This window comes from Osmerus mordax, chromosome 7 (assembly GCF_038355195.1).
Source record: "Osmerus mordax isolate fOsmMor3 chromosome 7, fOsmMor3.pri, whole genome shotgun sequence".
Classification (NCBI taxonomy): domain Eukaryota; kingdom Metazoa; phylum Chordata; class Actinopteri; order Osmeriformes; family Osmeridae; genus Osmerus; species Osmerus mordax.
This window is the reverse complement of record NC_090056.1, coordinates 18237813-18260989: the sequence shown is the minus strand read 5'-3', so window position 1 is coordinate 18260989 and position 23177 is coordinate 18237813. Positions and strand designations below refer to the sequence as shown.

The following is a 23177-nucleotide window of genomic DNA, read 5'->3' as shown; positions in this document are numbered from 1 at the left end:
CATCCAATCTACCTACTGATATTCCCGCGATTCAGGCCGATTTGTACTTGCCTTTGGTGTCGCTCATATTACCCTTTTAATTAAGAGTGTCGTGGATAATGTGCTCCTCTGCCGCAGCGTCAAGACTGTAGGAACGGAGGAACTGCTTCTACATTTGTTTTTGTTCTGTTTGAGAACAGAAACTTTTCAATTAAATGGGAGCTTTCAAGCCCAGTGTCTTGCCTAGCAGTGAAAACATTCATGTAACATATTCCGGCTTGGGGCTGGAAGAGAGGGAGGAGAGGCTAAATATTAACATACAGTAAAGGAATACCCTGGGGCTCAGTCTGCCTGCTACAGAGCACTTATCACCCAGTAATGGCTGCGAGGGGGCTAGCTCCTAATCCTCTGTGATGCATTCGAACCACAAACAGACTGCTGAACTGCTAAAACATATTGTATGATCAAGAGAGGGAGGGAGAGAGAGAGAAAGGGAATGAAAAAAAGGGGGGGGGCAAGAGAAAAAGAGGATGAGAGAAGGAGAGAGTGAGAGAAAGAAGGGTGGGGGGGTAGGAGGAGGGAGTTAAGAAATGTAAACAAGGTAAGTGATCTGAGGGTAAACAAGGAAACCAGGATGAGGAGAACATCTGTGGAACAAGGATGATACAGGCTCACTACGAGCACACTCACACAGGAGGACAAGAGGAGAGGAGAAAAGGAGAGAGGAGAGGAGGAGAGGAGGAGAGAGGAGAGAGGAGAGGAGTGGAGGAGAGGAGGAGTGGAGGAGAGAGGAGAGAGGAGAGAGGAGGAGGAGAGAGTGGAGGAGAGAGGAGAGGAGAGGAGGAGAGATGAGAGGGGGAGAGAGGAGAGGAGGACAGAGGAGAGGAGGAGGAGAGGAGAGGAGGAGAGAGGAGAGGAGGAGAGGAGAAAGGAGAGGAATGGAGAAAACAGCAGTCTACAAACACCAGATGGATATTACACACACTGTGACCCTGATGGAATCTGTTTGCCCACCACACAGCAGGAAGAGGGGGAGGGAGGGTGGGGGGATGGGTTGTAGCAGAGAGAGAGAGGTGTGTTGGGGGAGGGATGGGTTTAACATCCACACCCCATACTCTAACTATATTTTAATATATACAATATATCTTCACATGAATTAAGATATATTTGGGGCATTTTTATGTTTCATTGGACAGTGACAGTTAAGCGTGGCAGGAAAGGCAGGGGAGAGAGAGAGAGGAAGACATGCAGCAAACGCCCCGGGCCGGATTCAAACCCAGGCCACTGGCGGCAGGGCCCACGTGATATACACCCTTCCCGAACAGACACCAGCTCGCCCCCCCCCCCCACATTTATACATACACAGTATATGAATGTATACAACCTTGGCACTGAAGCCCCTGCCCCACGTCCCTATCAGGGTGATCAGGCAGCGACGGACCAGGCTAATGTAATGTCTCATGGCTCTCAGACACTTCAGGGCTGCGCTGATACTTAGATTAATTAGAGGAAAAATCACTGGAGGTCTCCAACAGGTTCAATAGGTACTCGCATTATTATTGTTTATGAGCATAATCACCGTGGCGGGTTGTCCCTGTCACGGAGGAGATGCTAATCAAATAAACATGCAAATGACACTCGCTGCTGTGTCTTGTCACCTTGGGCAACTGCTGAGCTGTGATGCTGAGTTTGGTGTCAACGACGACAAACCGACAGATTCGTAGAACCGCCGGAATCACACATGGGCACACTCACAAACTCCCTGAATACGTATAGACCACTACCCTTCATGAAGAGCAATACACAAATATAAAGTCACTGTGCAATGACAAATGCCTATCAAATGAACTACCTCCACTGTCTGCATGTGACTCCACCTTGCATGTGTGTGTGTGTCTGAGAGCAGCTGTACCTGTGAATGTTGCAGACTCTCCCTAGCAGAAGGCAGCCAGCCTCCAAGGTCAAGCCAGACACGTCTAACCTTTCCTGACTCCTTAACGGGGCAGTCCAGGGAATGCGAAGAATGGGTCGCAATCCACATTCATTTAGCTCTCGTCCACATTCATCCAAGAGCTCGACCTTGTGACTGTGTGACTCCAGGTAGAGGCTTTAGGGCCCATCTGAAAATAAATCAACCGTGACCACAGAGGTCTATAAATCAACATTCTCCTCACGCAGTGGTAAATCTAATGGTCCTCCGGAGCGATCCAGCGCACGGTCCACGTCCGGAGCCGTGGCGTTACTTCAGGACGGGGAGAGCGAGAGGGTTGATGACAGTCACATGAGGGGTTGTCATCCTGGCCGGGGCGAGGATTTACGACAGAGTGGTTTTGATGTAAAAAAAAATCTTGTGGGTTTGATCAATGAACTATCTTGGTCTCCGCGCTGCACAAAGGGAGGAGGGGCCTGGCCTGTCAGTAGTGATCACTTGTCATCTCTGTCTCAACCTCTTACGGTCCTCCCGCCAGCTCCAGATTTTCAGTCTATATTTACATTTAGTCATTTAGCAGACGCTCTTATCCAGAGCGACTTACAGTAAGTACAGGGACATTCCCCCGAGGCAAGTAGGGTGAAGTGCCTTGCCCAAGGACACAACATCAGTTGGCATGACCGGGAATCGAACTGGCAACCTTCGGATTACTAGCCCGACTCCCTCACCGCTCAGCCACCTGACTCCTATATGAACATTCTAGTAGCACAAGCTCGCCAGTGTAGGCGACAGGATGGAGTCACAGAGGGATTATGGGTAGTGTAGTGTCAGGGTACTCTACGCGATGCTCCGCGCAGCAGGAAGTGTCTCCGAGTCATGGGGACAGTTGAGGTCATCTTAAGTGGCGTCAAAGTTCAAAAGTCTAATTGTGATTTTTACAAGGTGTAGTTTAAGTGGGCCGCTCTGAGAATGCTGTCGATGTGACATGGGTACTGTGTGTGTGTGCGTGTGTGTGTACTATATGTGCGTTTGGAAGACAAGCTCGTTCATCAGGCAACAATGGCTGGTTTGGGGGGGGGGGGGGGGTCTCTAGTGCGTAACTGCTTGTGCTCAGCCCCGGGCTATTGATCGCCGCGTGACAAAGAGCTGCTTAGACAAGAGATTAAGATGCTGGTTCGATTCAGATTCAGACGTCACGCAGACAAACAAAAAGGTGTGCGCAGACAGACAGGCAGACAAACACACGCGCGCACACCCTCTCGAACTTCAGAGTTTGGAGCAGGGCCTTATCTAATCTGAAAGCTAGGTGTCCAAACATGCAGAGAGAGAGAAGATAGAGAGAAGATAGATCGAGAGAGAAGAGGACCAGAGAGGAGAGAGAGCAGATAGATAGAGAGAAGAGAGAGAGAGAGAGAGAAGATAGAGAGGAGAGAGAAGAAGACCAGAGAGAGAGAGAGAGAAGATAGAGAGAGAGAGAGAAAGAGAGAGAGCAGATAGATAGAGAGAAGATAGAGAGAGAGAGAGAGAGAGAGAGAGAGAGAGAGAGAAGATAGAGAGAAGGAGAGAAAATAGGACCAGAGAGAGAGAGAGAGAGAGAGAGAGGAGAGATCCAGGAGAGGACAGAGAAGTGAAACAGCGTAGCAGAAGGGCTCAGTAATTAAACATCAGTGTGTGTGTGCAGGTGTCCAGAGCTGAGGACTCCCCCTTCCTAAGCATCCTCCCCAGCCAGCCCACCGCCTCAGTGGGTACCTCGCTCAGCTCTTTTGATGTTTAATTAAATCCAATGGACGGGGGGGGGGGGGGGGGGGGTGTCTGTGTGCTAGCAGTTACAAATATATAAATATGCTAATGTAAATACAAATGCGTTGGAGAAAAAATAACATTGCAGCTGGCCACAGGCTAAATTCCGATAGGTGGAGAAAAAGTGAAAAACAAACAAACCACCCCAAAAAAAGAAGAAAAAAAAGAAGAAGAACTTTACGACCATTTACTTTGTCGGAAATAATTAAATAAAAACAAAATACATAAGCGCCCCTGCCATTTTCGCATGTTAATTTATGCATCTTGGAGACTGAGACAGCAAAACAAGACTAATGAGAGCCGGCATGATACCACGGCAACGCCTCCGATTTCACCACCTCCAAACAACTCAGTATTCAGGTCCTGGGGTGGAGGAAAGGATGAAGATGTCTGTCTGAGGGCCCCAGAGGGCCCCAGAGGGGAAAGCTCCTCTAGCTATGCCTGTGCCTCTCCTGCAGCATGGGGCAGTGACTCGGCGCTCCACTACTCTGGTCTTGGGGACGTTCAAGTACAGTCCGAAACAAACCCCCGGTGTGACTCGGGGAGGAAGTTGGAAGGAGTTTAGCGGAACAGGAAGTGGGTGATGTCAGGGCCAAAGGTGGGGTGGGGCTGGGTGGGGCTGCATGCACAGGAGCATGCTGGTGGGGCTGGGTGGGGCTGGGTGGGGCAGGGTGGGGCTGGGTGGGGCTGGGGTGGGGCAGGGTGGGGCTGGGTGGGGTAGGGTGGGGCAGGGTGGGGCAGGGTGGGGCTGGGTGGGGCTGGGTGGGGCTGGGTGGGGCTGGGTGGGGCTGGGTGGGGCTGGGTGGTGTAGGGTGGTTGATGGGAAGTTGTTGTTTTTTTGTGTGTTTTTTTTACACAGACGACACACAGCAGTTGGGAAGAAGAAGAGCTATCCGACCTCACGTACAGCTCCTCTCCCCTGATACAGAGGGCTGCAGGGAGAAGGGGCCTTCACACATGACGACACACAACTTGGAGAGTTAGAGAGAGGTAGAGACAGATAGAGAGAGCGAGAGAAAGACAGAAAGAGATAGAGAGAGACAGAGAGAGAGAGATGGACAGCAGGAAGACAGGACAAGACAAACCAGTCCGGTTCAGTCCACTTGGAGGAAACTCAAAGGGGTGTTTCCACACCCCTCCTCAGCCCTCCAAGTGGTCAGAGTGTCCACAAGGCTGGACTCTCCCCCGCTGCAGCGCTTGGTTTGTCCCAGAAACAGCAGACGCCAGACGGACAGAGACAGACAGACTCACACTGGCACTGAAACAACAAAGAATACTTTTTTTTTTTTTTTCAAACACAAGTAAAGCAACAAACGGAAAAAAGACAAAAGAGACAGAGAGATACAAAGACAAAGAGAGGATGACAGGATGTGTGTGTGTGTGTGTGTGGGACCCAGTGAAGTGATGAGACTGGCACTACCAGTGGAGTGACATGAATGAACGATGACGGCGTGTGGTGGGACGCGTGTGAAGGCGGCGCGTGACCATGGTGACGAGGGCGTTGGATGGAGGTGACAGAAGGACACATGGCGGGGTTAACTGTTAACATCCTGTCAGCTTGTGAGGAGGTGGGAAGGTGCTTCCCGGCACAGACACACACTCACACACACAGGACTGAACAACCACATTTAAACAAACCCAGTAACTAGAAGAAGCACACTGCAAAAAAGGGAGAGGGGTCACAGGGGAGTAATAGAAAGAGGTTTCCTCTGATTGGTCCACAGGGGGGAGGAGGAGGGAGGAGGAGGAGGCAAGGGGGGGAAATAAACAAACCAAACAAAGAGGGTGAGAGAAGTAGAGAGAAAGAGGACCAGCGTTCCCACACGCTCCTGCATCCTCCGCCCTCATCCTTTACTCACCACACGGGCCCAGCTGCTTGACGGGGATGTGGCTCTTGGACTGGCACTCCGCCCTGCGCCGCTCGCAGTCGTTGCTGTAGGTGTGTCCGTCCCTGCCGCACAGCGGCTTGTAGCTGCCGTCGCACAGGAGCGGCTCGCAGGAGCAGCGGGGCCCCCAGGCGCTCCACCAGACACACAGAGTTGAACTGGCACTCCTCCTGGCAGTCCTCTGGAGGAGGGGAGGGGAGAGGAGAGGAGGGGAGGGGGAGAGGGGAGGGGAGAGGAGGGGGGAGGGAGAGGGGAGGGAGAGGGGAGGGAGGAGGAGGGGAGGGGGGAGGAGGGGAGGAGGGGAGGGGGGAGGGAGAGGGGAGGGGGGAGGGGAGGGGGGGAGAGGAGAGGAGGGGAGGGGGGGGAGAGGAGAGGGGGAGAGTGGTGAGCGACATGCTGGAGGTCAGTGGGGACGGTGTGTGTCCTGTGTGCTCTGGGTCAGCATGCTACGCTCTTACGTGGCGTTTGTCAACACAACAGGAGACATCACTGCTGCAGCCTGGGTCTGAATCCGGCCTTGCTGCATGTCTCCCCCTTTCCCTCTCCCTGCCTTGTCACACTTTAAAAAACTGTCTAATAAGCATAAACAACAGCCCTAAAATATATATCTATTATTTTTTATAATGTTACAATAAGATATCCCTAAGACGTGGACCTACTACTATTATTCAATACAATGTTGCAGCGCAGTAACAATTTACATCAAATAGTCATTTCAGAATGGGGGCGTTGTAGAATGACAATCACTAATCACTTGAGCCAATCACTTGAGCCTGTATCTCCACGAGACACTCTCACACTGTAGACAGGATCCGAGCTGGGAGTTCATTACATTACTGATCACTGGATCAAATTTCGACTAGTAATTCAATTTTTTTTTCTCTTCCATTTTCCCTTTCTTGAAAGGCAGTGGCGCTCTGCAGCTTAATTAGAGAGCTCTCTTATCTGAGGCGGAACATTACAACGGGCTGCATGATGTCGCTCTACGAGTCAAACCATCGCTTTTTAACCCAACGGGCCCAAAGCACAGGATTTCATGGCTCTCCATATCAAGTCAAATTATTCTCTGTATTTCTAAATCTACCGATAGCAGTAAAATGCCACTATCCCACCATGCAATTTGACCAGGTGGATAATAAGGCAAATCATCTAGTTTGAATGGAAATGCTGCCCACTCTGAAGAGCACTCTGTATCTTGTCATCATGGGGGTGTACACCACCATGTGTGTGTGTGACTGTCTCTGTGTGTGTGTGTGTGTGTGACTGTCTGTCTGTGTGTGTGTGTGTGTGTGGTAAGACTCCGTCACATGTCGTGTCTAAAAAGGCACAACTAGCATACACAGCCCACTAAAGCCTCCAGAGCACAACAAGAAAATTGGATTTCTTCAGATCTCTATCGCTGTACTGTAAGACCTGACAGTGGTCTTGATTCCACCAAAATGAATCCCAGTTTTAATACAGGAGCGATAAGACTGCGTGGCCCTATCAGAACGCAGGAATCCCGCTATCATGCACAAGCCGCGGGCCCCAGGACCCTGGTACAGTTTTATCTGGCCCTGTCAGAGAGGCGACTGTTCCGGAAACCTCCGCCTCACCTTGCGTCCTGCAGCGCCCGGCGTGGACCTTCTTGATGTCGAGGTTCTGCAGCATGCCCACCCGCGTCATGTGACACTCGCTGTTGTAGGTCTGGCCGTCGCTGGCACAAAGCGCGTCGCCACCAGGCGGGCAGGACTCGGGCGGGGCGAACACCAGCGGGCGACGGGTACGAGGCTCCACCCTGCACGCCACGTTCAGGCTGTTCTCACTGTCCTTACAGGGGTCTGGGGGAGTAGGGGAGGAGGAGCGAGCGGGGGAGATGAGAGAGGCGGAGGGGTGGAGGGGTGAGGAGGGGTGAAGGGGAGGAGGAGAGAGAGTGGGGTGGGAGAGGGGAGGATGAGCGAGGTGGGGAGATGAGAGAGGCGGAGGGGTGAGGAGGGGTGAAGGGAGGAGGAGAGAGTGGGGTGGGAGGAGGGGAGAGGGAGAAAGGAGATGTGGTTATATTCATCACCAGGGATACTCTACAGATAGGCCCGCTATCAGCACCGGTACCCCCGGAGACGGCGGCAGGGAGCCCACGGATCGCCGCGGCGACAAGGTTCCAAATGGAGGGCGAACGACGTGTTTGATTGGGGCTCGGTTCCCCTGCTCAAGGGAACTGGCGCGCGAGCCCGTATCAGCTGTAATCATAATGGAATTGGGGGGTGTTTGGGGCAGGGGGGTTATTGAAATGGGAACCTCAGCTTTATCCAGCCTCTACACTTTTTCAGCATGAGAAGAGACAAAGGATTTATGTAGCGCCGTGCCACATTAAAACACTGCCAAGCCCAGAGCAAGCCATTCAAAACGCAGAGGACGAGACCTGATCGGGCAAGGAGAGAGAGTGAGGCGAAGAAAAAAGGGAGAGGGTGTTGGGGGGGGGGGTGGTGTTGGTTGGTGTGTGGTTGTGCATGTGTGTGGTGGTGGTGGTTATGTGTGTGTGTGTGGAGGTGTTGTGTGTGTGCGTGGAGGGTTGTGTGTGTGTGTGGTGGTTGTGTGTGTGGAGGGTTGTGTGTGTGTGTGTGGTGGTTGTGTGTGTGTGGAGGGTTGTGTGTGTGTGTGTGTGTGGTGGTTGTGTGTGTGTGGAGGGTTGTGTGTGTGTGGTGGTTGTGTGTGTGTGGAGGGTTGTGTGTGTGTGTGTGGTGGTTGTGTGTGTGTGGAGGGTTGTGTGTGTGTGTGTGGTGTGGTGGTTTGTGTTGTGTGGGAGGGTTGTGTGTGTGTGTGTGTGGTGGTTGTGTGTGTGTGGTGGTTGTGTGTGTGTGTGTGGTGGTTGTGTGTGTGTGGAGGGTTTGTGTGTGTGTGGAGGTTGTGTGTGTGTGGAGGGTTGTGTGTGTTGTGGAGGGTTGTGTGTGTGCAGTTGGCGTCCAAGGCCCCTGGCTTGAAAACAAAGAGAGGCTCCGCCACATCAAAGAGCTGGATCGGTTGGGCCATCCTGGCTGTGTCGGGGGGGTGGGGGGGGGGGGTGTATACACAGGCCCTCCCTCCCTCGCCAGGTCAGGGCGTGTGTGCAGCAGCACCACGGAGCGCCTTGCCTCGCCAGGAGGCGCTGGCGGCAACACCGACTCCGCTAACGTTGGCCCGCGCAAACCGGTCATTATTTTCCTGCAGAAGACCATTACCTCCCATTACCGGAGAGGAGCAGCTTCCAGCATGGCAGTCCACCGCAGGCTTGCAGGGAGGGGGGGTGGGGGGAGGGAGGGAGGGGGGGGGGAGGGGTAATTAGACAGACCGTAGCTAGGCACTGCTAGACACAGCTGTATGTGTAAATCATCAACATTTGTCTAGCAGCGGAAAGAGAGCTGAGACAGCCGGTTGCTGGAACAGGATTGCTCTGAAGATTTAGGACCCTCGTGGCAGGTCTCTTGCGGGCCCAGCCCTCCCGGGGGGGGTGGGGGGGGGGGGGGGGGAGGGCCTCATGAACCCGGAGCACGCTCGCGTGGTTTCAGAGGTTGGGTGTGTTTTACAACTGTCCCTCCCTCCGGGGCCAAGAGCATCCATCCGCTTCACTCTGTCCCCTCTCAGGGTCCCTGTCACTCTGGGAGGTGTGTGTGTGTGGGAGGGGGGGTCTGCATACTCTGTCTGTCTTACCCAGAGAAGATATCTCAGTCAGAGGCCCCCGAGAGAAAAACAACTGCCAAAGAATATTCAAACCCCACACGGGGGGGAGCGCCGACGCCGCGCAATTTCAAACCGTTCCACTTAAAGCCACCGTCTTCTTTGTTAGTCAACAATCTGCACTGCGGGAGGGTTTGCGTGAGGCGGAAGGGCCCGGAATGAAGGCTGGGGATCCCGATGTGGATTTAGTGTAGGTGGGGGAGAGGACAAGGAAGCCTCCATATCAACATCTCCAAGGTGAGCGAGAACAAGACCCCTGTTCCGACAGCTTCAGCTCTGATCACACGCTTCCCAGTCTGCTCACCTCCACACTAATCTACCGCGGGTGAACAGAGAGCTGAACACACACGTCTCATCCGGAGCAAGGGCCGGCCCAGCAGGAAGTGGGGCCGGGCGGGGCAGCAGAGGGAACTCACCGCAGGGGCCCCTGGTGCTGCAGCTGGACGTTCTGCTGGGCGTCGCAGGCGTGCTTGTGGAGCTCACACTGGTTGCGGTAGTCTTGCCGTCGCTGCCGCACACCCCCTCCCGGGCCACGCCCTCGCAGCTCAGGGGGCACATGCACTTGGCCGACAGGCCGTCGGACGACTGGACGCAGGTGCTGCCGGTAGCTGCAGCTCACTTCGCTGCACGGGTCCTTCAGAGCTGCAGGGAGGGACGGGGGGGGGGGGGGGGGGGGGGGGGAGAAGGGATAAAGGGAGAAGGGGAAGGAAGGGATGGATGGAGGGAGAGAAAGGTGGGGAGGTAGGGAGGGAGAGAAGGGAAAGAATCATTAGAATGTGAAGTATAATCATACCCGATGACACACTGCCTTTCACAACAGCTCCATAATGGGCGACAGCACAAACATGTGTAAGAATGGCGCAGTGCCAACTAGTTAGAGCGGAGTGTGGGCCTGTGGGAGGGACTGACGGGAGAGGCGGATGGATGGATGGCTCTGGTCTGAAGGACTACTTGACATCCTGACTAAGTCTCCATGGTCACAGCTGGCTGGCTGTACAAACAAGCACCCATCGGCTGCCGCTCCAATTCAAGGAGGCTCTGCATTCACAATACATTCTGGATTGCTATGCTCCGGCATGGTCTCTGTGGATCCACAGAGGACCCTCGGGAAGTCTCCCTTCCTCGGTGAGAGAAGCTACCCAGGTTCTGTTTTGTTCCTGTGGTTCTTATTAAACAGCTCGCCACTCAGGTTCCTGTGGTTATTATTAAACAGCTCGCCACTCAGGTTCCTGTGGTTATTATTAAACAGCTCGCCACTCAGGTTCGCCTCGTCCTCGGTGACACGAGTGGGAGAACTTCTCATTTAGCCGACGCCTTCGAGTGATGGAGGTATTTTTGTAGCTCATAAGCTCGACAAAGGAGGAACCATCCGATTATGATCTGCGTTATTTTTGCCTGATACATATTTATGACGGGCATTAACAAGCACACAACAGCATAGCCCTGAGGGAGCGCGGTCCCTCTGAGAAGACTCAGCAGTCATTTCCTTTGCCGGCCACTTTTTTTATCCCCCAGAATAATATTTATCTGCGTCCAATATCCCCCTTTGTTACATTTGTTTATGAATTTCATTTTTGGGCCGAGACCGTATATATGAATCCACAATCCTTCACTGAACGCTTTGTTGTTGAAAAGAGAGGAGTGTCGCTCGTCTTACCAGGGTGTTTGTGTGTGTATGTGTGTGTGTGTGTAGGTCTGTGTGTGTAGGTGTGTGTGTAGGTGTGTGTGTGTGTGTGTGTAGGTGTGTGTGTGTGTAGGTCTGTGTGTAGGTGTGTGTGTGTGTGTGTAGGTCTGTGTGTAGTCTGTGTGTATGTGTGTGTGTGTGTGTAGGTGTGTGTGTAGCTCTTTGTGTAGGTGTGTGTGTGTGTGTAGGTGTGTGTGTGTAGGTGTGTGTGTGTGTGTGTAGGTCTGTGTGTAGGTGTGTGTGTGTGTGTGTGTGTGTGTGTAGGTCTGTGTGTAGGTGTGTGTGTAGGTGTGTGTGTAGGTCTGTGTGTAGGTCTGTGTGTAAGTTGTGTGTGTGTGTAGGTGTGTGTGTGTGTAGGTGTGTGTGTAGGTGTGTGTGTGTGTGTCGGCTGTCTTGTTAATGAGTGTCGGGGATCTGGGTGATAGAGGCTGGCAGAGGTAGAGCTTTGTGTACTGCCTGATCAAAGCCCTCACGTCCCGACTCAGCTATCATTCTCTCTCTTTCTCTCTCTCTCTATCTCTCTCTCTCTTTTCTCTCTCTCTCTCTCTCTCTCTCTCTCTCTTCTATCACTCTCTCTCTCTCTTCTACCACTCTCTCTCTCTCTCTTCTACCACTCTCTCTCTCTCTCTCTCTCTCTCTCTCTCTCTCTTCTATCACTCTCTCTCTCTCTCTTCTACCACTCTCTCCCTCCCTCTTCTACCACTCTCTCTCTCTACATCTCCCTCACATCAAACATCCCTTTGCGTAGTCACTCACTCTTTACACTTACATTTACACTTACATTTTCATGTGGAGGTGAAAAAAAGGTGACACACAACTGTTTTTCTTGGAGTTGGTTTGGGACCACACTGTACATCTCTACTCTTCAGCAGGGTTAACATCATGTCACGCACAAACGTGTGAAATCATCTGAAAAGGTCTGACTTAAGTCTTCCTGTATGCGATCAAAAGCAACAACTAAGAGACAGACTGACGCAAATAATGAGTATCCAATAAAAGCTAGCTTTTCGTTGGCTTGTGATACTGGAAAGATGGTGGCAGAGTAGACAGCTAGCTAGCTCAAACTACAATTTGTTAACAGTTGTCAAAGAGGAGAATACTGGCCTTTATTCGTCTCCAATCCGGCTCTAAACTAAAAATACAGTAATTGGTGTAATGCTGCCAAAGGCACTGCCCGCCCAGGAAGGCGATGGCATTAAGGAGTCGCTGGAGTTGATGCCACAGAGGAGTGGTTGGAAAAGTAGTCGCGCTTTCAAGTCAGAGGTCCCCAGTTCAAGAAGCCTAGCAGTGAGGCTGAGGGGAATGATCGAGAGGGCTGACAAACTACACCTGCTACAAGACAAGGAAGGCTTAGGAAGGCTTGCTAGCAGAGTGAAAAAGCGAAAAGTGCTACATGCTAAAGTCAGGCTTCGGTGCAGAGCCACGCCGGGACACACAGACGGCCAGAGTCCCTGTTTGCTTTTTGACAGTAAACTGCATTTACCTCACACTTCTTAAACACATGAAATAATAGTGGGAGCGGTTTTTATTCCCCCCACCCTGCTAGCGTAGCCGCCGCGCCGCGATGACAGCCGAGGAAGGGGCACGGCGGGGGGTGCCTGAGGTAGGAGTGTGGGGGCGGTGGGACGGGGATGTGATTTGAATGCTTAGGGGGCCGTCGGTTTTCTGGGCTTGCGACTCGCCTCGGCGTTAGCACAGATAAGCCTCCCTTCTCAGACGCAGACAAGGAGGCAAATTGCCTTGGCGAATGTGACCGGAGTAACAAGCTCAAATTTCAGGGGCTCCACCACCTGTATTCTTCTCATTATTATCATTTGAAAGGCAGAAAAAAAGGCCTCTGCTACCTCACTGCCAATTAGGCGCAAACAGTACGGAGAAGATCGGCCAGGTTAGGGTTGGATAACGATGAGGAGATAGAGGAGGGTGGGGGTGGAATATGGATATGGAAACAGAGAGAGAAAGAGGAATGTGAATATATCTATGTGGTGAGAGAGAGAGAGAGAGAGGAGAGATGAGAGAGAGAGAGAGAGAGAGAGAGAGAGACGGGAGAAGCAGAGAGAAAAGAGAGGGAGGGAGGTGAGGTTCGAGTGAGAAAATAAGATAGAGAAGAAAGAGACTACAATGTCATTTCAGCTGAGGATGAAAAGGGGGGCAGGGAAACAGCCTGAAAAGCGACAAGCACCCTCATGCAGACAGTATCAAAAGAAGCTAAAGGAACATGAGGGAACAGAGAGGAGGAGAACTATGAGGAGTGGGTGTACGAAGTAAGTGATCTTGCCATCACACACACCTTCACACACAAATACCTGCTGTGTCTACTAAGCAGTCAGGACAGGCAGCAGAGCAGAAAAACAGTCAGGCAGCCAGGCACACTAGCAGACAAACAGCCAGGCAGCCAGTCAGCCTAGCAGTCAGGCAGCCAAAGTCAGTCAGACAGTCTTGCTGCGGCCTGTCTGTTCCCTGTGATCCTGTGGTTTATTATGGCTTCATTAAAGCCAAGAGCTGTCAGCCCACTACTGTGTGAGGCTGAGACTAGTGTGTGTGTGTGTGTGTGTGTGTGTGTAACAGTATCCCCCACTGCAGGTGTGTTGTGCTAGTGCGTTAGGGAAAGGATAGTGTGCTCTAGACCACCATGAAACAGTGTCAGATGGGGAGGAGGAGAGAGAGAGAGAGGAGGGAGAGAAGAGGGGGTGAACTGGCATGCTGCAAGCCAGCCAGCAAGCCTGTCAGCTAGTCAGTAAGTCAGCCAGCAAACCAGCCTGCCAACCTGCAAACCAGTCAGCAAACCAGCCAGCCAACCATTAAGCATGTGATACAGAAAAAGAGGGTCAATGCCCTTATCCACTGCCACGCTCTCTCTCCCTCTCTCTCTCTCTCTCTCTCTCTCTCTCTCTCTCTCTCTCTCTCTCTCTCTCTCTCTCTCTCTCTCTCTCTCTCCCTCTCTCTCTCCCTCTCTCTCTCCCTCTCTCTCTCTCTCTCTCTCTCTCTCTCTCTCCCTCTCTCTCGCCCCTCTCTCTCTCTCTCTCTCTCTCCTCTCTCTCTCGCCCCTCCTCTCTCGCCCTCTCTCTCTCTCTCTCTCCCTCTCTCTCTCTCCCTCTCTCTCGCCCTCTCTCTCTCTCTCCCTCTATCTTACACACACACACACACACACACACAAACACACACACAAACACACACAGACAGACACACACACACACACTGCCCCGTCATCCTCATAAAGAACCTCACGGGCCTCACGTCCGGTCTCTGTGAACACCGTGCCACACAGCGTACCGTCAGCCAGCCGGATAGCTGGGAGATGATTCACTCCGTTTGATGTAGTTCTTCAAAGAGCTTATTTGACTGCAGCTGTCTATCTCCCTTACATGCTTTGGTGTTACCCTTGAGTATGGAGAATCTGCCTCCAATACCCAGAATACACACACTCCTGGTCACACACAGAGGAATGGCTTCAGTCATTCTCTTCCTATTCTGTTGACACAATACCCTGAACGCCGGGGTTTAGGGGGGGTTTTCAAGGTCGGCTCTTGGCTTAGATATGGTTGACGGGTTATGGAGGGGGGAGAGGGAGAAGGGGGGGGGGGGGTGCTGGCGCTCTGTAACGCACATTTGGGGGAGACAGGCAGACTATGTCCCCGGAGTTCCAGGAGATGAGCAGACAGGATGAAAAAGAAAGGATTTGTCATGAAGGGAGATGAGGAGGAGGATGGAGGGGGGAGCTGATATTTAAAGCGTTCCCTTGTGCAATGTGGAGTGATGACGGGGCATCTGGAAGTCACTCACATCCCTGCATGAATATCACCAACAGCAAACAGGCAGAGCTGTCACACCAAAAACACCATAACAGGCTTGGAGACGGCAGCGCCAACAATAGTCACATCATAATTAATAATAATAATAATAATATTAGGTATGTTAAATCAAGATAGAGACCAAGACTGCATTCACACAGACACAAACAAACACACACACAACCAAGCCACAACACTACACACACACACACATAGATAAACCTCTTAAATCTGCACTCACTTCAGTCCCCGTAATATACAGCCTGTTCAACATGACAAGAATTCAATAAATCGGCCCCTATTTTGATAAGCCCACTTCATTCTGCGAGGCAGCAAGCTAGTGGTAGTACTGAGATAGTGGAGTACAACAAACAAGCCATTCAATACATCATCCACACGGCACCAGCTGAGACAGAAACTGGAAGCCCGTGTTTTCTTACATAAGAAGAGTAATAAATGCAAATAGGTGTTTATATCGAGAGTCATCTCTCTCTATTACAGCTCACAGATGACTGGAGACTGAGACACAGGATAATGAACCGGTGTGGATTATGTGCATCATAAAAACAGAATGAAGCACAGTGGTAAGTACTACTATAGGGGGGGGGGGAGGGAGGGAGGGAGGGAGGGAGGGAGGGAGGGAGGGAGGGAGGGAGGGGAGGGAGGGAGGGAGGGGAGGGAGGGAGGGATGTAGGGAGGGAGGGAGGGGAAGGGGGAGAGGGGGGGGGGGAGGGAGGTAAGGTTGAGAAGGAGCTTCAGGATTGTTTTGGCCAGAGAGATGAAGGTATACAGACAAACGATGATGAAATAACAGCCAGAAAGGAAGATAAACAGAGAGATGCAGGAACAGAGATAGAGAGAGACAGAGAGAGAACGAGAGAGAGACAGGGAGAGAGAGACAGGGAGAGAGAGAGACAAGGAGAGAAAGAGACAGAGAGAGACAAGGAGAGAGACAAGGAGAGAGACAGACAGACAGACAGAGAGAGAGAGAGACTGAGACACTGGATAGAATATTATTGGGTGGATTTGACAGGGCATATCCAGTTGTTCTCCTCAATACTGATCAGATATTTATGATGGTCAGGATGGTGGTTAACAACAACACACGTTTAGAGAACATTCTTACTGTATACACTCACCCTCATACAAACACACACACATCCTTTAGAAAAGGAAACTCCAACAGTTGTCACTCTTTCCAAATAATATTTTGGTACCATTGTCTGCAGGCTGTTATCGTTCTCTTTTCTATGGCCATATTTGTTGGTGGAGTAAGGGGACAAAATAACCAATAATAATGTATTATTCAAGGAAAGCGAAATGCATAAATACATAAGTAAAAATGTGTCAGATGGAGGGAGGAGGGGGAAAGGTGCTGTTTTGAATGCGAAAGGCACCGCCGTAATCTGTGCTATCTCTGCTGAGCATGGTGAAAGGAGAGAGAGACAGAGAGAGAGGGAGAGAGAGAGAGGGGAGAAACAGAGAGAGAGGGAGAGAGAGAGACAGAGGGAGAGACAGAGAGAGAGAGGATTTGTTTAACAAGTATCACGACTACTGACTGAAGAATGAGAAGGAGGATGAGGCGAGGGGCGATAGGATTCAACAAACACCATTACCATCTGTAGGGGGAGAGAAAAGACACACACACACACACACACACACACACACCATCCCGTAGGTGTGCGACTGTGCCTGTGTGTCAAGGGTGGTGGATGAAGTATTAGCGAAGGCTTGCGTGTGTTTCTGCATTTAAATGCAGCAATGTGTGCAAAGAGCATTTTGGACCCTTACAAACATATGTGTGCCTCTCTCTATGTGTGTGTGTGAGAGAATGTGTCCCTCTCTCAGTGTGTTTGTGTGTGTGTATATGTTTGTGTGCCTCTGTGAATGTGTGAGTGAGTGAGTGAGTGAGTGTGTGTGTGTGTGTGTGTGTGTGTGTGTGTGTGTGTGAGTATCCATCCACATGGACATGTGCAGCAGGCCTATAGGGTGAATACTAAAACACTGGCCCCTAAGGAGACTGCTGCAGGAGGTTATTTATTGACACTTGACCTCTCACCCTCCCTTGCCTGGTACTTGGCTCATCAAATCCATTCACACGGACCGAGAACAGACGGAGACAGTGTGAGAGTGTGCTTTTAGAGAAGAAGGAAAAAAAAAAGAGAGAAAGAGAGAGGAAAATACACTAACATAGAAACAGAACAAGAGAGGGAGGGGAGAGTGAAAGACAAAGACACAAAATGGGAGAGACACAGCGAGGGAGAAAAGCGAAAGAGAGAGAGAGAGGGAGATGGAAAGAGAGCGAGCATCAGCAATCACCCAGAGAGGAATGTGATTACAGTGGGATGTATTGGCCTCAGACCAGCAGAGCTGCAACCACCAGCTCTCTGATGAGGGGCAATAGCCAGGTGCATCAGGGTAGCCAGGCAGACTGCAGAGAGCCTACAGTCCTCCCAGCCCACAACACCAGGGAGGACCTGTCTAGAACTCTTCCTCTACAATACCTCCACGTCGAAACGGAGGAAAAACTCAATTGACGCCACCGCCGCCATCGCCATATCTCACCTCTGAGGGTTCTAGAACCCTCCCGGCTCGGCAGCGTAGCCAGAGGGGCAGAGAGGGAGGGGATGGAGAGAATGGAGGGAGGGAGGGGATGGAGGGAGGGGGGGATGGAGGGGATGGAGGGAGGGGATGGATGGAGGGGATGGAATGGAGGGAGGCAGGGGATGGAGGGAGGGGATGGAGAGAATGGAGGGAAGGGATGGAAAGAGTGGAGGGAGGGGATGGAGAGAATGTAGGGAGGGAGGGGATGGAGGGAGGGGATGGAGGGAGGGGGGGATGGAGGGAGGGGATGGAGGGAGGGAGGGAGGGAGGGAGGGAGGGAGGGAGGGAGGGGAGGGAGGGAGGGAGGGAGGGAGGGAGGGAGGGAGGGAGGGAGGGAGGGAGGGAGGGAGGGAGGGAGGGAGGGAGGGAGGGAGGAAAAAGGAGGGGAAGGAAGAGAGGGATGTTGGTTTTCGCTTCACATTTCTCAGAGTCCTCTTTGGGGCCAAAGGCTTTCTGGTCTGGAAGCTTCTTCCACTGGCTTTAGAACGTGAGGAGATAAATCAGTGTTTCTGTGGCTCCAACACCTTAACGACCTCCTAACTAGCACCGGCCATCACAAAAGTGCAGCTGGAGTAAAACTGTCGGCTCTGAGTTGTAGTCTGCCCGGCGACTGGGCGAGAGCATCAGTGCTTGGTGTCTCCGAGGACAAAAACAGCTTTTTTTCCATCACTGGTTTACAGACCAAAAAAAAGGAGAAAGCAATTGGATAGAAAACCTGTTGAAAGAAGCTTTGCACCTGAGGTAGTGCGGATGCTTCTCTCTGTCGTTGGATTAAAAACTGCCACTTTTCTACAAAAACAGCCTTGCAGTGAGCTTTTCCATGCATTGTTGAACCCTTGACTTTTATATGGGAGCCTGTCTAAAAGAACACAGGCACCACCAATAAAGTTTTCATCCATCCTCTCCAACAGTACTTGGCATTGACTTCACGTTTCCGAGATTTGAACCTTTTAGGTTTTACAGATTTTGAGCAGTCACAGAAAACAACACGATTGATTTCCACGCGTGTCCGTGCGTGTGTTTCTGTGTGAGCAGTGAGGGAGATACGGCTTGGTCAGACTTACAGACACACAGACAGATTGACAAGTGGGGAGTAGTGAAACGAGTTTCCTACAGAGCTGTAAGAGAGTGAAGAGGCGCATGTTGGCAGAGGGAGATAAGACAGGGAGGCTTTCAAACAGCTAGCCAAGCATGCTGTCCTTCTGTAACCCCACAGAGAGAAGGAGAGGGGGGGGAGGCCGAGGATGAGAGGGAAGGGGGAGAGAGATGGAGAAAGAGGGAGGGAGGGAGGGGGAGAGAGATGGAGAAAGAGGGAGGGAGGGAGGGGGAGAGAGATGGAGAAAGAGGGAGGGAGGGAGACTGATAGAGTGGGAGAGGAGAGAAGAGAGAGAAAGAGACAGGAGAGAAGAGAGAGAAGGGTAGACAGTACAGAGTATGGTGGATGAAAAAGGTGGAAAGAACACAACTGGTAGAGTCCGGCGTGTCTGGAAGAAGAATAGGGTCAAGAGGGAGGGTTAGGAAAGAAGAAATAACAAAGGGGGTTGGTGGTGAGGAAGGAGAAGAAATGATGGAGGAACAGATGGAAAGGAGATGAAGGGATAGGGAGTGAAGTGTTGGCTGGGATATAAATACAAAAATAACAGAAAAGAAAGAGAATGACAGAGTCTTTTATAAAGGTGAGAGACTGTGGAGCCAAGCTCTTAAGCCTCTACACACACACACACACACACACACACACAGACACACACACACACACTCATCATCGATCCCTGCCAATCGATCCCTGCCCAATGGCTCGCGCTCCCTCTCCACCACACGCTCCCCAAAACGACTACGTTCCACTACAGTGGATGCTGCAAACTGAGTCTGGAGATCCAAGTTCTCTCTCTCTTTCTCGCGATCCCTCTCTCATTCTCTGTCCCTTCCCCTCTGCCCTCTCTCCCCCGCTTTGAGAGTGTATTCACCCCTCCTCTCCAAGTTCAATATTATGAGAGCTAACACACTCGCTATCCCAACCGTTTTAAAAACACACACACGGACCCAATTCAACAGAGCCATAACCCTGGTTAAGTGCTGCCTCTCTCTCTCTTCCTTTTTCTCCAACAATGCACTTATCTCACGCTTCAGGGCCAATTTAAACAGACTGAGGCTTTTTAATTCAGATGATATCTGGCCCATTATCTCTGATCTGCGAGGTGAACTAGCCGGTAGGAACGTGACCTACTGCTTCCCTTCAGACCCGACGCTTTCAAACACAGAGTTCATGAAGATCTGCAGTCTGCAAGGCTGTCCATAAAAAAAACTACAGAGGAGTTACGAGCATATTAGAGAGAAACCGTTGAACTACTAAGCTATTCAGCGTTCATGCATTTAGTTACGGCCCGCAAATCGAGTATGTATCTTCTTTTTTACCCAGAGGCAATATTCAGGCTATTATCTATTCAAACTTAGAAGATTGGGTTTGTTTAAACAGGGTGCCTGAATGATCGCTGCTCCTACTCCAGCCTGGGTTTCTGTCTCAGCTGAGCTCTCAGTACTGTTCAAAGCCCACGCGGGGCATCTCTGGTATCCTAAGGGTCTTACGAGGACAGCTTTATTAACTTAACCACACAGTATAACTTCATTTCAATTTCTGTCATTCTATCATGAACAGGAACGACTTTCAGCGTCTTCATGCAGCCCGGACGAGCTGCATGAAAACGTTTCAACACACACCACTCTATCTGGAGCTGAATTGGGAGTGAGATTTCTCTAACGGCATTAGATACAGTTTCAGAACAGAAAAGCCCCCCCTCCCCCCTCACCCCACCCCTCCCTCCTCTCACACCTCCTACCCCCACCCCCTCCTCACCTCTCCTCTCCCCAACACCTCCTCCCCCCACCCCTCCCTCCTCTCACACCTCCTACCCCCACCCCCTCCTCACCTCTCCTCTCCCCCACACCTCCTCCCCCACCCCCCCCTCACCTCTCCTCTCCCCCACACCTCCTCCCCCCCACCCCTCCTTCCTCTCCCCTCCCCCCTTCCCCTCTCTGTCACCCTGGCTGACAGCATCATATGAGTCAGGGCGACCTGTGGGGACCTGCAATCCTGACAGGAGTTATTGGAGGGGATGAAACAGAAGCAAACTGTCAGCCTGGATCTCCTGACCCTGGTAACCCTGGTAACCCTGCCCCCCCACCCAACAGCACTCTCCACAGACCACTGACAAATAAACTCTCAACCTCTCTCATGGGTCAGTGTTCACCTTAATTTGCTTCAATTTTTTCTCTTCTCTTTTCTTTTTTCAATTTCTTTTCTTTTTAAAGCTTATCATGTGTCTGCCTCCAGTGTGTAGGTGTGAGGAATATGTGGGTCTGGCATTATCCAACAGAAACAGCAAACATGAAAACACAGAATCAATGGTTGCCTTGGTTCCCAGCGAGCGTGTTCATATTGAATACATCAACATGCTTAATGTCTTGTGATGTATTGTGTCAACACGGACATAGCTGCTAATGAATGTCTAAAGTGTGTGTTGGTGTGCGTTCCCGCGTACGGAACAACCAGCCTTGACATTCTCTAACCCGCAACTAGTCAATTGATGTATTGTCCTACTTAAACAAAAGGTATTTTAGACTAATGTCTCAGCCGGAGGTGCTCTTTCAACAGTCAAAGCCACCCTATGCTGGGGTGCCACGGTGACGAGTCCAGCCAGTCCAGATGTGACTGATGAGTGCACAGTCTGTGGTGGCCCCGCCCACAATCCCTCTTCCTGCCAGGGGTTAACACTGATAATTAGACACTGGTAAAACTGATGACTGTCGATATGCCTGTTTCTATAGCCTCTATAATTATCTCTCTCTCTCTCTCTCTCTCTCTCAATTTCTTTTCTCTCTCTGTGTTCTCTCTCCTTCCCTCCCTGTCTCGCCAACACTTCACCCCTCCACCCTCTTCTTTCTCTCATTTCCTCTCTCTCTCTCTCTCTCTCTCTCTCTCTCTCTCTCTCTCTCTCTCTCTCTCTCTCTCCCTCCCTTCCTCCCTCCCTCCCTCCCTCCCTCCCTCCCTCCCTCCCTTCCCTTCCTCCCTCCCCTCCCCTCCCTCCCTCCCTCCCTCCCTCCCTCCGGCCTGGCTTCCAGTCACAGGGCCTGCTATTAGTCCCGGCCCCAGCCAGCACTGCAATCAGCCATGGATTAGCATTGTTGCCATGCCGCCAGCGCGCCACGCGAACAAAATAATAACACAAAGCCCATTGTGGTGTTCTGCACGCGGCTTGATTCCTGGCAGTCAGCCCTCCACCCCCTGCTGCAGAACACGTCCAGACATCGGGCTAGGCTAGGCTAGGCTAACAACAGATAATGAGAAACAGCATCTCCACTGGGGATTGTAGTCATTATATGTGCTGGACATGAACCAACGGGAGAGAATGAAAGCGTGTGAGCAGGTTTAGTGGTCAGGTGGCAGTTATGGAGGCAGGGCTGGCAGCTGTTAGCTAGACAATGGACTGATCGTAATGTGCCTTCACAGGGTGAAACGTGGGCGTAACGAGTAAAAGAAAAACAACACGCAGACAGTAGTTACTGCGGTGAGGAAGATAATCGTCTCACGGTTATACGCCTTTACCTTTCTGTCCTCTGAAGGAATGAACGTGGAACATTCTAGAAGGGAGTCAGGTGGCTGAGCGGTTAGGGAATCGGGCTAATAATCTGAAGGTTGCCAGTTCGATTCCTGGCCATGCCAAATGACGTTGTGTCCTTGGGCAAGGCACTTCACCCTACTTGCCTCGGGGGAATGTCCCTGTACTTACTGTAAGTCGCTCTGGATAAGAGCGTCTGCTAAATGACTAAATGTAAATGTAGAAGTGTGTTTAGACTCAGGAGTTCCTATGGAACTGTGACTCATCGACTGTGACCTGGCGTAACCTTGGCGAGGACGGGCGCTGTGTACTCACCGCAGGGGCCCTTGCGGAGCACCTTGATGCGTCGCTGCGTGCTGCACTGGGCCTTCTCCAGCTCGCACTCGTTGGAGTAGGTGGACGAGTCGGAGCCGCACACGGGAGCCACCACTGAGGGACACGCCATCCTCTTACACACGCACTCCGCCTTGGCCGGGTCGGAGGGGTTGCGCTCGCACACCGCCCCGAAGCCACACAGCATCCCTCTGCAACCTGGGGAGGAGGGGAGGAGGGAGGGGAGAAAGAGAGGGAGGGAGGGAGAAAAGGAGGAGAGGTGTTAAAAGAGTGACTACTGTCATGGGTGAAGCAGATTGTCTTTATCGATCTGCCCCACTGTGTCTGCAGTCACGCAGTCACATGTGGGGCACAACAAGGGCTGTGTGGGGCACAACAGGGCCCGTGACATTCCCTCGCCAGGTGCACAACTGAAAAGAACAGCTATTCTCCTGGTATCTCCTGGCGCTCGACGACAACAACCCCTGCATAAACTCATGCTAAGTGCCTGTTGTCCAATATTTACACCTAGAGTAATTGACCTGTTTTCCAGATGCCAGTGGGGGGCCTTGGGCTTCCAGCTGGCTGGCTGTCCCTGCTACTCCATGTTGAAAGAGATGGCTCACTCTCACAGGTAGAGGGTTCCACCACAAATCAATGGAGGACGAGCGAGGACAAAACACACTCGCGGCTCATGCCCCAGGGCTTTCGTCTTTAAAGAGTCTCCTTGCTGAGAGCGACTCTTGCCCAATGTCACTACAACCCCTCCGGCTGTCCTGCTCACACACACACACCTGCAAGCACACACGCACAAGCATGCCATCACAAACACACACAGCAACACACACAGAAACACACACACTCTTCTACCTGGACCTCCAGCCATCT

General features: G+C 51.7%; 1 protein-coding gene across 1 annotated transcript in view; it reads right to left on the bottom strand.

Moving 5' to 3' along the window:
* The window catches only part of LOC136945371 (agrin-like), a 79873-nt gene extending 57376 nt beyond the window's left edge, over positions 1 to 22497 (bottom strand). Inside the window, 4 exon segments of the mRNA XM_067239143.1 lie at positions 5569 to 5776; positions 7180 to 7372; positions 9702 to 9927; positions 22293 to 22497. Of these exon segments, the coding sequence (XP_067095244.1) occupies positions 5569 to 5776; positions 7180 to 7372; positions 9702 to 9927; positions 22293 to 22497 (832 nt within the window).
* Positions 22498 to 23177: the final 680 nt, after the last annotated feature.